At 39.0% G+C, this 12,690-nt stretch overlaps 1 protein-coding gene across 2 annotated transcripts; it reads right to left on the bottom strand.

Moving 5' to 3' along the window:
- Nucleotides 1-6,416: 6,416 nt before the first annotated feature.
- LOC138198559 (carboxypeptidase N subunit 2-like) lies at nucleotides 6,417-12,660 on the bottom strand. Of its 2 annotated transcripts, none has more exons than XM_069150012.1 (3): nucleotides 12,573-12,660; nucleotides 10,697-10,827; nucleotides 6,417-10,563 (listed from the first exon to the last, which is right to left on the bottom strand). In XM_069150012.1, exon 3 carries the CDS (start codon nucleotides 10,551-10,553, stop codon nucleotides 8,109-8,111), a length of 2,445 nt encoding a protein of 814 aa, XP_069006113.1. In that variant the 5' UTR covers nucleotides 10,554-10,563; nucleotides 10,697-10,827; nucleotides 12,573-12,660; the 3' UTR covers nucleotides 6,417-8,108. The 2 variants fall into 2 exon arrangements, with proteins under 2 accessions (XP_069006113.1, XP_069006112.1); XM_069150011.1 differs by having other exon boundaries at nucleotides 10,697-10,833; nucleotides 12,573-12,653.
- Nucleotides 12,661-12,690: the final 30 nt, after the last annotated feature.

The raw sequence follows: 12,690 nt of genomic DNA, 5'->3' as shown, positions 1-12,690 counted from the left end.
CGGGACAGGCGACAGGCCGGCTGACAGGAGGTCTCCGAGGACTGACGCTGAGCAGGGGGCAGGATACCTGGTGATCTCCGTGGTCTGACGCAGGACAACGGGCAGGTTCGACTGTGTGGTTTACCGTGAACCGACACAGGATGGTGTCTTTGTGCAGGAGATCTTCGTGGATCGACAGTGGACGGCAGGCACACTGGTAGGACTGTAGCAGGCAGGAGACAGACGGGGGTCAGAACCAGAACTGATGAACAAGCAAACAGACTTACTGAACTGCAGCGTGGTACCAGGTGAGATGATCAGACGGATTGGTGGAGTGCAGGACCGGGGTTCATATACTGTCAGGTGGTGATTACTGGAATGAGAACCAGCTGTGCCAGCTGATTGAGGTGTGGTAGTGGGAGGTGACTGGAGGCGGGTATAGGATCCACACCCTCCAGACACAGACCAAAATAAACAGGAGAGAAGACAAGAAACATGAGGAAAAGGGTGATCGGGGAAAACAGATGGAATGACAGACAGGGACAGGGCAGAGAGCCTGACTGTTGACTGAGCATATATTTGGCATCCTGCTGGATTGTCACATAATTACACACATGTAGACTTTTGAGCATCACAGCACCACCACAGTTTTTTTGTGTTTACCCCATACTGTCACAAGCTGATTATTTTTGACTGACATATCAAGCCAGATAGTGTTTTTATTTCCAGGCTTCCCCTAAATGTTGCCACTCTTTTGCCTCTCTAACATCTACCACTAAAAAGCTAAACTTTTTAGTCAGTAAGTCAATAAGAAGCTTTGGTGACACTTTTCTTGTAACTGACTCCAGCATATTGGACTCTGAGTAAAGAAAACATCTGAGGAGTCAGTAATGAGATTTAAATGCATATGTACACATGCAATGATAATTATTTCAGCTCTTCTTTATTTATACTTATTTTGTATTAATGGCAATATGTTTATGAAAAGCAATCTGTCTTATTTAGCAGTAATCGTGCCTGATTAATAAAACATGTTAATGTAGCTCAAGATTTTTTTCCTTCCATCTGGTAGTCTGTTTCTCAGTGAGATGTTTTGTTGTGCCCAATGAGCAACCAAACTGTGGAAGTTTAATCAGTTCTAGATTTTTGCTACGGGTGGTGTCCTCTGACTTGTATTTTCAGTGAAGTTTGCAAACACAATGATCATTAAGTACAAGATTTAATTTTCTTGATCAAACTTTTGTATGTAAACCATGCGTCATGATATTTTTCATATAAAAGACTTGTGTGCTGAAATCTGTAGATGTAAAAGTCTACATCTCTGGAAGCAATTTAATAATCCCCTCATTCCCAGAGGGACTTCAGCATTTATGGAGATTGACTTTGGCTAATCATTTCATTGAAACAGCTGCTATTAAAAACACTTACAGAGTTTTGGTACCTGGCAGATTCCTTCTTTAGCAGTGCATGAGAAGGTGTCATGGTGACCTCAGCTCCATGGTGCTGCAGCCTGCCTGGCGGGGGTGCAGCTGGCAGGCAGAGATTGGGCTCAGATGGCACTGCTGGAGACTCCTCGGGTGGGAGGCTGAGGTTGGGGGGCTGGAGGGGATTGCGATGCGTGAGACACCAGAGCCAAGGTGGCTGTGTTTTCCAGTGCCAGAGGCCGGGGCTGCCCCTCAGCATTTTCTGCAAGTGTGAGACATCTTGTGCATACATACTGTTGATTCTCTGTATGAAGACATCTACCTCAAAACAAAAACGAACATGAAAAACACCAAAAGATAAATCACTGGAGGCTTAAGGCAGGAATGTTAATACAATTAATCTGCTAAAATATGTGCTAAGTGATTGCAGCAAATAGAAAAAGGAACATTTTAATGCAAAGCAGCCATAGTTTTTTGTGAACAGCAGAGAAAATCTTTGCAGGTTTGACCTCCCCATTGCATTATCTATGTACCTATACTTGATGTAGTGGTTAAAGATAACTTTGGGGTTTAAATTATACTCCAAGGTTAAACTCATGGAATTGGCCTCAACAGTTTTCAAACATGGGTTTCTCGTGAAAATCCTCTACCTCACAAACCTTAAAATGTGAGTCCAGCATTTACACACTTTTTTTTATCTTTTGAAAAGCTACTACAGTGGATGTGAACATATTGCCTTGTAAAAAACTTTTGAGCGCATAAAAAAGCTTATTCTTTGGTGTAGCCCAACTATGTGGATGTTACAGTGTCCAAGAGCTACATGGTTGGAGACCAGTGGTCTACAATAAAACTGTTTGACTTTATCTTTACTTTGGATTATCTCAGGAAGATAGTTTTGCTATACTGCGGATATAAGAACAACCACTAACAGCAAAATGAAGGAACAATTATCACTGTGAATGTTTTTATGCCTCTGCTACGTCAACAGCCATAGCCCGAGGCATTATGTCTCAGAGTTCTATGTCCATCCACCCATTCTCATAAATGCGATATTTCAAAAACGCCTTGATGCAATTCTGTCAAATTTGGCACTACTGTTCACTTGGTCCAAAGGATGAACTAATTCAGTGGATGGTCAAAGGTCTCAGTGACCTCTCGTTTGTCCCATCGTCGTGAATGTGATATCTCAGGAATGCCTTGATGGATCTTCTTCAATTGTGGCACACATGAGACTCAAGGATTAAATAATTATATTTTGATTGTCAAAGGTCAAAGGTCACTGAGACCTCTCATCCGTCCCATTATTGCGAGCTCCATGGCCTTAGAAACATCTTGAGGAAACTTTTTCAAATGTGGCACCAATATTTACTTGGACTCAAGGATGAGCTGATTAAAATTTTGGTGAAAAAGGTTCAGGGTCACTGTTATGTCATGTTCATCCCATTTTTATGAAAGGTATGCCATGACAGGAAAAGAAGGGGACACTCATACCACATAACACATTTGGTCAGATACTGAACTGGTTACACTAACTTTGGGTGTCAACCTTGAAACTGTGGTGATTGTATAGAGCTTCTGTTCTAAACTGCAATTTGACTAATGAGACTAATTCTAGCCTTAAATTAACTTTTAATTTCTATTCTCTGTCAACCGAAAACAGAATCCCTCTCAAGAGCCTTCCCTCAGCTTTTCTTATGGCTTCATAAAATAAGGAAATACAGTGAAGAATGGGAGTTAGAGTTCCCAAAAATCAGTCAGCCACATCTCTATCATATGTTCCACATAGACTCCATAATAGGCCTGTGTTGGTCATTAACCCCAGGTAATCAGCTGTACCATCCCAGCCGAAAATCTGTCCGCTTTCAGCAAACTGTTTTCCGGTTGAAATATCTTAGTTTGTCTATAATGGGTTCCTCCTTATTTTATGGCCTCTTATATTCTTTAGCGCATTGCCCTTTTCACACGCAATTACTTCCCCAACTCCCTTTCAGGCTCATTAGCAGACCTTGCAGGCTTATTCTTCCCTAAAAGCAGACGCTTCAAGGGATATGACAATTTTCTCTGGAAGAGGACCGTTTAGCTCATCTAAAACTGTACAAATGTAGAATCCCTTTTATTCAGAATGCGATCTTGAAGCGAGCTGAATTTGTCTTCATGGTGGACTTGTGTGGTAATAGAAAGGGTCGCTGAAGCAAGATAAATGCGAGTTTGACTTGGGAGTTTGTCAGCTAACTTGATCATTTTATCGATTTGGCTACTCAAACTTTAAAGATTTCTGTTGCCGATTCCTCCATATTGATTCTAAATCACTCGGAAGTGGTGAGATAAATCCCAAACAGGTTGTGTTTAAGAGTCAAATCCTCTGCCTTGTACGTTTCTATGGATAAATGAGTATCAGCTGCTTGTCGTCAAGGCTAAATTGCACTGCTTTAGAAACATCTAAACCCAGATAACCTTTAGATCAGTGCGTAAAACTCCATTGTCAGCAAACAGGTCCAGTTAGTCTTTACAGTCACATTGCCCAATGGCGAGGTCCGCTGTCATTGTGTTGGATATAACTGATGTTATATTGTCAGCTGTGTTGTACAATTTACAAGTAAACTGTTGTTTTTGCACTTGAGGTTTGAGAAAGAAATGTAATAGGAATAATAATCCTGCGTTTTATATCATTGCAAGAAAATCACGGTGTGCCACAGGAATATTTTAAAATTTGAAGTGGTTTGGGATTTCATAATAAGCTTCTTTCAGGGGGGCACGGCTGACCAGGATATTGCTTGACCTGAGGATATGAGTTGTTACATTGGAAGGTAACGTTGGGCATTTCTAAGGATGCACTGAAATGTCAACTAGAGCTGCTGCTACACTAAAGCCAGTTCAATAAGGAGAGATTAATTGGAGGCATATGAGGATGTTTATTGACTTTAGCAACACAAAAAGACCTCAGTGTTTAGACTCCATTGTGAAACATTTTCATTAAGCGTTGTCCCATGTAAAGATAAGAGACAGGACACGATATTCCCCCAAAGTCAGCAGGTGGTTGATGGAAACTCTCATCAGTTGAATTTCCTTGAACATCTATGTTAATGATAGGGTGGGTTGTGCAGAAAAAATTGCAATGATATTTTAAAGAACAGCATCCAGCATCCAGCATCCTGGCTCAAGGGATTTGGGCTGAAATTTCACTGGTCAGGTATGTAAATGTTGAAAAAGTGAATGCAGGGATTTTGAAAGCAGAGGTAAGGGAGAAGATTAGAACAGCAGGGAATAGTATTCACTCAAAGGAATAAAGGCAGCATGTGTGGGAGGAAATCCTCAGCATTCAATGCTCCCCAAAGCTTCATAGTAATGTATTTACATTCATGTGGCAGTGCCATTACTGTAACATATACCTTTGAAGTCTCCCGAGAAGAGACGCTCTCAGACTTTTTGGCTTGTGATCCCTGAAATGAAGCTACGTTTGACCTCTCAGTACAGGTTAGTGTGGACATGAGTTATGAGCAGTTCAAACAAAGAGTTATCTTTTCCTTTTCTTGTTTCGTTAGGTTCCAAAAGAAAAATTATAATGAAAAGACAAAATGCCATTCAATGAATAGGGTGAAGCTGAGGACAAATCCTTGTGGAATGCCATATTGTGACAAAACCTGTTCTTAACCTAAGAAATTAGAGATGTGAGATTTAATCAGTTTAACTTGGACCAGAAAGTCCAGAATGTTCTAGTATTTTTATGCTCTACTGCTTGAGGCCAACAAATAAATAAATAAATATTTGAACCTTTCAACTATGTTTTGTTTGGTTGGTATTTTCAGACAAATCAAAAAGACCCAAAGCTGCAGCTACTTTATCTGCGATCACAGAGACACAGGGAGGCAAGTGTAGAGTGGACCAAAATACACCAGTCACTCAAGTCTCGATAAATAATGAAGACATCAGGCTGCTGTGGAGACCAGAATAACTTTGTGATGCAACATCACAGGCGAGCACTTAACAAAAGCTTAACTGTGCATTACACTTACAAGCAATTTCGAGAGGGATGAAATATTTAGAGACACAACTCTTTGGGTTTCTTGTTGTTTTGCGTCTCACAAGCACCAGACATCTGTCTTCCAGTCAGTTTGGGGGGAAATTATGACTTAACCCTTGCAGTAGTTAATCAAGACTTGTTATATGATTAGGAAATCATATCAACACATGCATTTCATTTTTGTTTATTTAAGTTTACATTACTGTATGTCCGTTGGGATATAGCCTCTTATTCATCATCTTCCTCATCATCAGAACACCCACATCTGATGGATTAAAGTCATCTCTCTGTATTGGTTTTTCCATACAGTTTGAGGTAAACCTGGTAAAGCAAAGTTATGTTACCCTCATTCAGTCTTTTCATTCATTGTTCAAGCTGTCTGGTAAAACTTCATAACATGTTTTTCCCCTTACAGAAAAGTCTAGTGTAACCCCAGAGGGATTTATGTAAGTTGCCGTGTTTGGAGTAGTTTTAGTTTGGATCCCATCTGATTAAATATGAAGACATTTTATTTTACATGAATCTCTGGTCTGTGTCGCTTGATTTCAAGTGGGAATCTACTCTGTAATTCAATACAGCGGTTGAATTGTGGGGGAATAACCTCGGAGAACAATTTAAGGAGTAAAATAGATAAATTAATTATTTTCTGCAGTGTTGTAGTGTTTGTGTTTTCTGTTTTAGCCAATGCAGAAGTGCTCTCTTGTGGAATAGATCCATAACTGCATCTCCATATTGCTGAAAAATACTTATAGAAAACTATGTGCATGACCGACAAGTGGTAGTTAGTAGGGAAGAACATTTTTGCCAACACTGTATACTATGTGTAGTTAAATAATTGATTTACAAGAAGTTTAAAAACACAAACTTGTGACTTCACCTAAAACAAATTAAAATAAACAATATTATAAATCAAAAAGATAGAGTCAAAGACCACAAATATTTTAATTATATGTTTTTATTTTAAAAACAGACTACTGTATATAGCAATAAAACATAGCAATACGAATATACAATAATTAATCTATGAAATGCATTTCTCCTTCCTTGAACAAAGCCCAAATCAGTCACTACAAAGATCCTGTAAATGTTAGTAATGGTGATGGTGTGAGTAAAATACAAAGGAAAGTTTTTAGGTAAATGACCTTAAAGTTAAACAGACTGTGATATTAGGATCAGAAAAAAAGAAAAAAACTTTGTTTGGCTAAATATATTTATGCATGTGAGAAATTTGACTCGGCCACAGTAGCTGTTAATGCATGTAAATATGTCAGTGGATACAGCCTGCTTGGATTCCTTTAGCATTTGGCAGTTATAGATAATATGCACATGCTGTTGCACATATTTTTTAAACAGTCATATAGATTGTTTTAACATTTGTACAGTAGCTGCTCTGCAGTAGATGTTTTGGTGTTACTTATTGTCTCCAACATCAAATGACTGATTTATTTATACATTTTTATACACAGTCCAGTCTATAAGTATAAGGACAGAGAAGATTTTCATGTTTTGGTTCTGTTTTGTAACTATGAGATTAAACTGCTAGCTTTGAGTTTTAGGGTTGGGTTGTAGACAGTGAAGGAATTAATATTCCCTTTTAGTTTTAGGGAGTTTCATGAAAAGAACAAAAGGTTTACGTGGTTGATTGGATGTAAACGTAAACACCCTCTAATTAGATTTAACTTGATACTATATTTTCATGATAATTATTCTGCTATCTTCTCAGAAAAAAAAAATCTAAATCTTAATTATAGAAACAGACAGTGGAAAAAAAGGTTTGTACAAAGATGAATTAATGATTTCTCACACACACATGCACAAATTTACACACGTGTTCACAGACTGGGTTGATGAATCTGACCTACTGCTCTGTTCCAGTGCTACTGTCCAATAAAAGGCTTAATTAATGTATTTAACCTTTAGCTGTCAGGCAAACAAACCTACCAAACACAAATCCTAGTCTTAGACTAGTACTCAGTGTTTTCCTCTCTGACACTTTATGAATTTATCAGCTGTGGTATTAATTTGTTTTGCTGTAAAAATCAATTTCAACCTTGTGGAAAAAGGGCTCTTATTCCTGTTTTTGATTAGTACATTCTAACATGGGAGCTTTAAGCATAATAGAAAAATACAGCTGTAGTGTCGGCAGATGAAACAGGGCAAATGGTAAAGATGAATTTGCCAGTTGCAAAATGTGTTAAAATAATGTTTCCTAAACTCATCTCATTTTCTATGAACAAGACAGAAGAGGAAGTCTCATTGTGAATCTTTGGCACCCCCTGCTGTAAAAGTATGTTAAATAAAATTTCAGTAATGAGTAAACAGATTTTTAGGGAGATGTTTTTTACTCACTGGACATTGCATTATGTTCATCACATTTATTATGCGTACAAAAATATTTCTGCAGGGCATATACAACCCAATGCATATGGTCAGCAGCATGATTTCATTAGGGCTGCATAGAACAACATTTATAAAAAAAAATGTCTAAAGCTAGAGTTAGCAATGATTCAATACTAACAACGAATCAAATCACTACTTGTGTGTATTTCCACTGCCCTCAAACAGCCAAAAATCTGTTATTACAGGTTTCTCAGTAAAAAAAAGTAAAGAGTCAGGTCAAATGACTTCCCCTGGCCAATTTAGTGAAACGAAGTTGTGGTATAAAGTCCTTGAATCTCTGCCTCTCATACAGGCCTCAGGATGACCTCTTTCCGGTAGGAGAATCGGGTGAGTTTGACCTTGTGGTACATCCTTTCTCTGTGCTGCAGCAGGCAGTAAAGAGACATGGTTAACTTAGCCAGTGCCAGTGTGCAGATGATCATCACCACCAGCACTGTGAGGTAAATCATTATCTGAGATTTGCACTGCTGAATCTTATTTCTGTCCTGATACATGGAGGAAGTTTGTGGCTCCTGCTGTACTGGTCCAAAAGGACAATTGAAGATCACTGGTGTGGTTGGTGGAGGAGGTGTCGTTGTTTGGGCGGTTGTTGGTCGTGTAGTCCTGAGTGTGGTGGTCTTGGCTGTAGTTGTCGTTTTAGTTGTAGTGGGTCTGCCTGTTGTTGTGGTGAGTAAAGTGGTTGTTAGGGCAGTTGTTGTTGTGGTGGGTAGAATTGTTGTCATAGTGGTTGTAGGTGCAATTGTTGTTGCGGTAGTTGTGGGTGTAGTTGTGGTGGTTGTTGGTGTAACTGTTGTCATAGTGGTGGTGGGAGCAGTTGTTGTTGTAGGTGCAGTTGTTGTTGCGGTAGTTGTTGGTGCAGTTGTGGTGGTTGTTGGTGGAACTGTTGTCATAGTGGTGGTGGGAGCTGTTGTTGTAGGTGCAGTTGTTGTTGCGGTAGTTGTTGGTGCAGTTGTGGTGGTTGTTGGTGGAACTGTTGTCATAGTGGTGATGGGAGCAGTTGTTGTTGTAGGTGCAGTTGTTGTTGCGGTAGTTGTTGGTGCAGTTGTGGTGGTTATTGGTGGAACTGTTGTCATAGTGGTGGTGGGAGCAGTTGTTGTTGTAGGTGCAGTTGTTGTTGCGGTAGTTGTTGGTGCAGTTGTGGTGGTTGTGGGCAGAGTTGTTGTCGTAGTGATTTCAGGTGTGGTGGCCATAGTGGTGGCCATAGTGGTTGTGGTTGTTGGTATTGTTGTGGCTTGAGGTGTGGTGGCAACAGTGGTGCTTGTAGTGGGCACAATGGTAGTTGGTGTTGGGGTCGTAAGGATGGTGGTTGTTGGTTCTGTCGTTGGGAGTGTCGTGGTAGTTGGGGGCGTTGTGGTGGTGGTTAGGAGGGTGGTTGTGGGAGGATGGGTGGGACAAATAAATTGATCCTCTGTCAATGATATGATTTCCTTCCCTTTTAGATGGTCTGGATGCTCACAGAACACATGAGACGGAAACTTGTCAGAGTTCGCCCTCATCCAGATGTAAAGATGTATCAGAGAACAGTCACAGAGCCATGGGTTGTCACTGAGGTCAAGTTTTTTTAGTTTTGTTAATGGCAAAAAAATATCCTCTGGAAGTGTCTGGAGGTTGTTGTGAGCGAGCATGAGTGTGGTCACAGATTGTAGCTTCTCAAACACATCTGAATCCAGCGAATTTATCATGTTGTTCTGTAGATTCACCTGTGTGAGGTTTTCAGGGCCGTTAAAGTTCTCAGCGGACAAGGAGACCAACTGGTTTTTAGACAGATCCAGCTTCTTGACTTTCTTCAGAGGGCTGAATATTCCTTCAGGAAGAGTGGATAGATTGTTTTGACTGAGGCTTAAGTCGATCAGTTTAGGCATATCTCCAAAAAGCACTGGTGGCAGACTTGAAAGCTTGTTCTTCTTAAGTGTCAGTATTTTAAGCTGGGGGAAGCCAACGAAATATTCTTGAGGGAAAGTAGTCAAAAGATTATTTTCTAAAAGCAGCTTATTTAGTTTGTCTTTATGTGGAAACAGATTAGGTGATAATTCTGCTATTTTGTTTCCATACAAGACAATTTCCTTCAAGTTTGTTAAATTTTGAAAAATGTCCTCAGGGATGGTGGTCAGCTGATTTTCATGAAGCCGTAGTATCTGCAGTTTATTTAGGTTTGAGAACCAGTCAGTTGATACAGAGGAGAGATTATTTTGACCTAAACTGAGAGTTAAAAGGTTGTCAAGACCATCAAACGTTTCGTCTTCAATCGATTCGATCTCATTCTTATGTAACAGGAGCTCCCTCAATTTTGTAAGGCCTTCAAACAGGCCTTTTTCAAGTCTACGGAGCTTGTTAAACTTTAGTATAATTATCTCCAGGTTGCTGGAGTCTTTAAAGACTCCCACTGGGACTGATGTTAGTGGTGTGTTGGAGATCTCAACATGCTTGAGGCCTGCCAAACCTTCAAAAGCTCCTAGCTCAATAGATTTCGTTTTAGTGTCTATGAACTCCACCTTTTCAAGCAGGGGGTTTTCAGAAAAGGCTGCTTTTGGGATTTCTTTAATCTGGCTTTTCACAAAAAAAACTTGCGTCACACCAGTGCCCAGAATGCGTGGGATTTCTGTCGTAGTTGAACTAAAAATCATCTGGTTCTCGGGGCAGTCCGTCTTCTGTAAGCATGGTTTGTTTTGAGTCAATGAAAACTCCAGCAGTGAAGACAGAATAAGAACGATGATTTCTCCTCTTGACATTGTTTATTCACTGTAAAAAGAAAACAAATTTTGCAATCATGTATAACAAAATGTTATCAGCCACATTATGAAAAGCTTTGTAATGTCAAGTTATCATTAAATCTCTGTGCTGTCTAATGCAAAACAAAAAAACATTTGCCTACCCGATGATTTCCTGTTCCAGGATGAAGCCGTAAGGAAATGCAAATAAACGCCGTCTCATTACTTATCTTCTTATCAGGTCGTCCAGCAGGCCATGAGTGTGTTGCATCCCATGTGAGGCGTGGTGCAGCTTCTGCAGCTTGAGATAAGAGCGGGGATGTAAGTTTCATAGTAACTGCACCCCTCTGCAGCATGGCTCCAAAATAATGTAATTTTTCTTATTTCTTCACTGACATTTCACAGCACCCACAAAGTATTCCTAAATTATTCTAGTTATAAAAGTAAATTAAAAGTAGCCTAGATTTCAAAACAATGTCTTCCTCCATCATCGCATAAACTCAGTGGCCACTTTATTAGGTACACCTATAAAGTCTGATGCAATTTAATACGAGCTGATAAAATCTGCTTTCACAAAGCCAATAAATTTCAGTTTTAAAATGAGAGAGAATGGTTGTTTTAGTTATGTGTTTATTATTGTAATTTGCAATGGCGTTGAACTGGGCTGCAAAATAGTGTAGTAGTATTTTTGAGTGAGTTTCAGTATAATACAGTCAGGTATTACATTATAATATAGGTGTACCTAATAAAGTGGTGAAGGATTATTTACATGAATTAAATGTTAAACCTAAACTGGATGGGTGTTTAAGTTTTCACCACTGACTCTATAGAAATGACGACTGTGCCTACCACCTGATGTGTTAGATATGTTAAGTTATGCACCTCTGACAGTAGTGTAAACAGTTAAAGCTTGAGTATTTATAATTCATTCACAAATCTATGGTATGTAAACATTTTTATCTTTTGATAACGTGCACTTGTTCCCACCGGAGAATAAGCAGAAACAAAAAACAACTTTAAATATACTTAATTTTTCTTTTAACCCTTTCATGTATAGAGGTCACTACAGTGGACAGCTATTAATGTTGTTTTCTTGTATGTGCATGGGTTTTGATGGCATAGTTGCACATCAGCCTCATATGGGATGATGCAATAGCATTCACTGTAGTGGCTGATGTGCAACTATGCCATCAAAACCCATGCATATACAAGAAAACAACATTTGAATAGCTGTCCACTGTAGTGACCTCTATACATTAAAAAGGTTAATTCCTCTCTACAACATTGTTTTTGTCAGGCATCATATATGAAACATCTGAAACTTGTTTTTTTTTGTCCGGTCTTTGTAATTGCAGACAAAGCTGGGGTGGGGTTTTTGTTCTAAAACAAAAATATTTTCGACATTATTCTGACTTCCTTCCATTAGATGGCAGTCTAATGGAAGAGTTTATTCTACCTTTTCCTGTTTTCATGGAATGTTTTGCACTTTTAAACCTCTGGATCTTTGTTCTTATTTTTCACAGATTGAATTGGCACATACTTGAAAACGTAATAACAATTCATGTAAAGTCTACAAAACATACGTCATAACATGATGTATGAATTAAAAAATGTTGATATGTAGCCCGTCTACTATCCAAATCGGTAGATAGGGCCCTGAGTTCTTTATTTAATTCAATCGTGTTCTTATAACTAATTATCTCTATATTATTAGTCTTGGATCAATAAAGAAACCTGGTACCTCACAGATATAACTTAACAGACTGCTATACTAATGTAACTACTAAATGCATGTACTAACCCCTTTGAAAATAATAAACACACCCAGAAACCGTTTTAAAATTAATTGCAATAGTGTCCCACTTTAATCGAACGCAAATTAATCAAAATAAAAAACAGGAAAATAAGTGTGTTCTTGACTTTTTGTTACACCATGCAGCGTTAAACCAAATAACTTTCTCTTTACACACTGTTCACTATGACTGTGATACACAAATACACACCCCAGTAATAAACACTTAACTAAGCAGGCAAATTAACCTTTAAATAACAAACGTTGCAGGCCTGGTTCGATGCTCGGGATAGTGGAAACCAAAAACGTCACTGTCGCTTCACTCAACTGAGCAAAAACAAATGACTGGGCGGCACCTTTCCTCTG

Source organism: Embiotoca jacksoni, unplaced genomic scaffold, assembly GCF_022577435.1.
Source record: "Embiotoca jacksoni isolate LCO1_2020_lvr unplaced genomic scaffold, fEmbJac1.0.p SCAF_16, whole genome shotgun sequence".
NCBI lineage: Eukaryota > Metazoa > Chordata > Actinopteri > Embiotocidae > Embiotoca > Embiotoca jacksoni.
The sequence above is the reverse complement of the archived record's forward strand: the minus strand, read 5'-3'. Positions and strand labels throughout refer to the sequence as shown.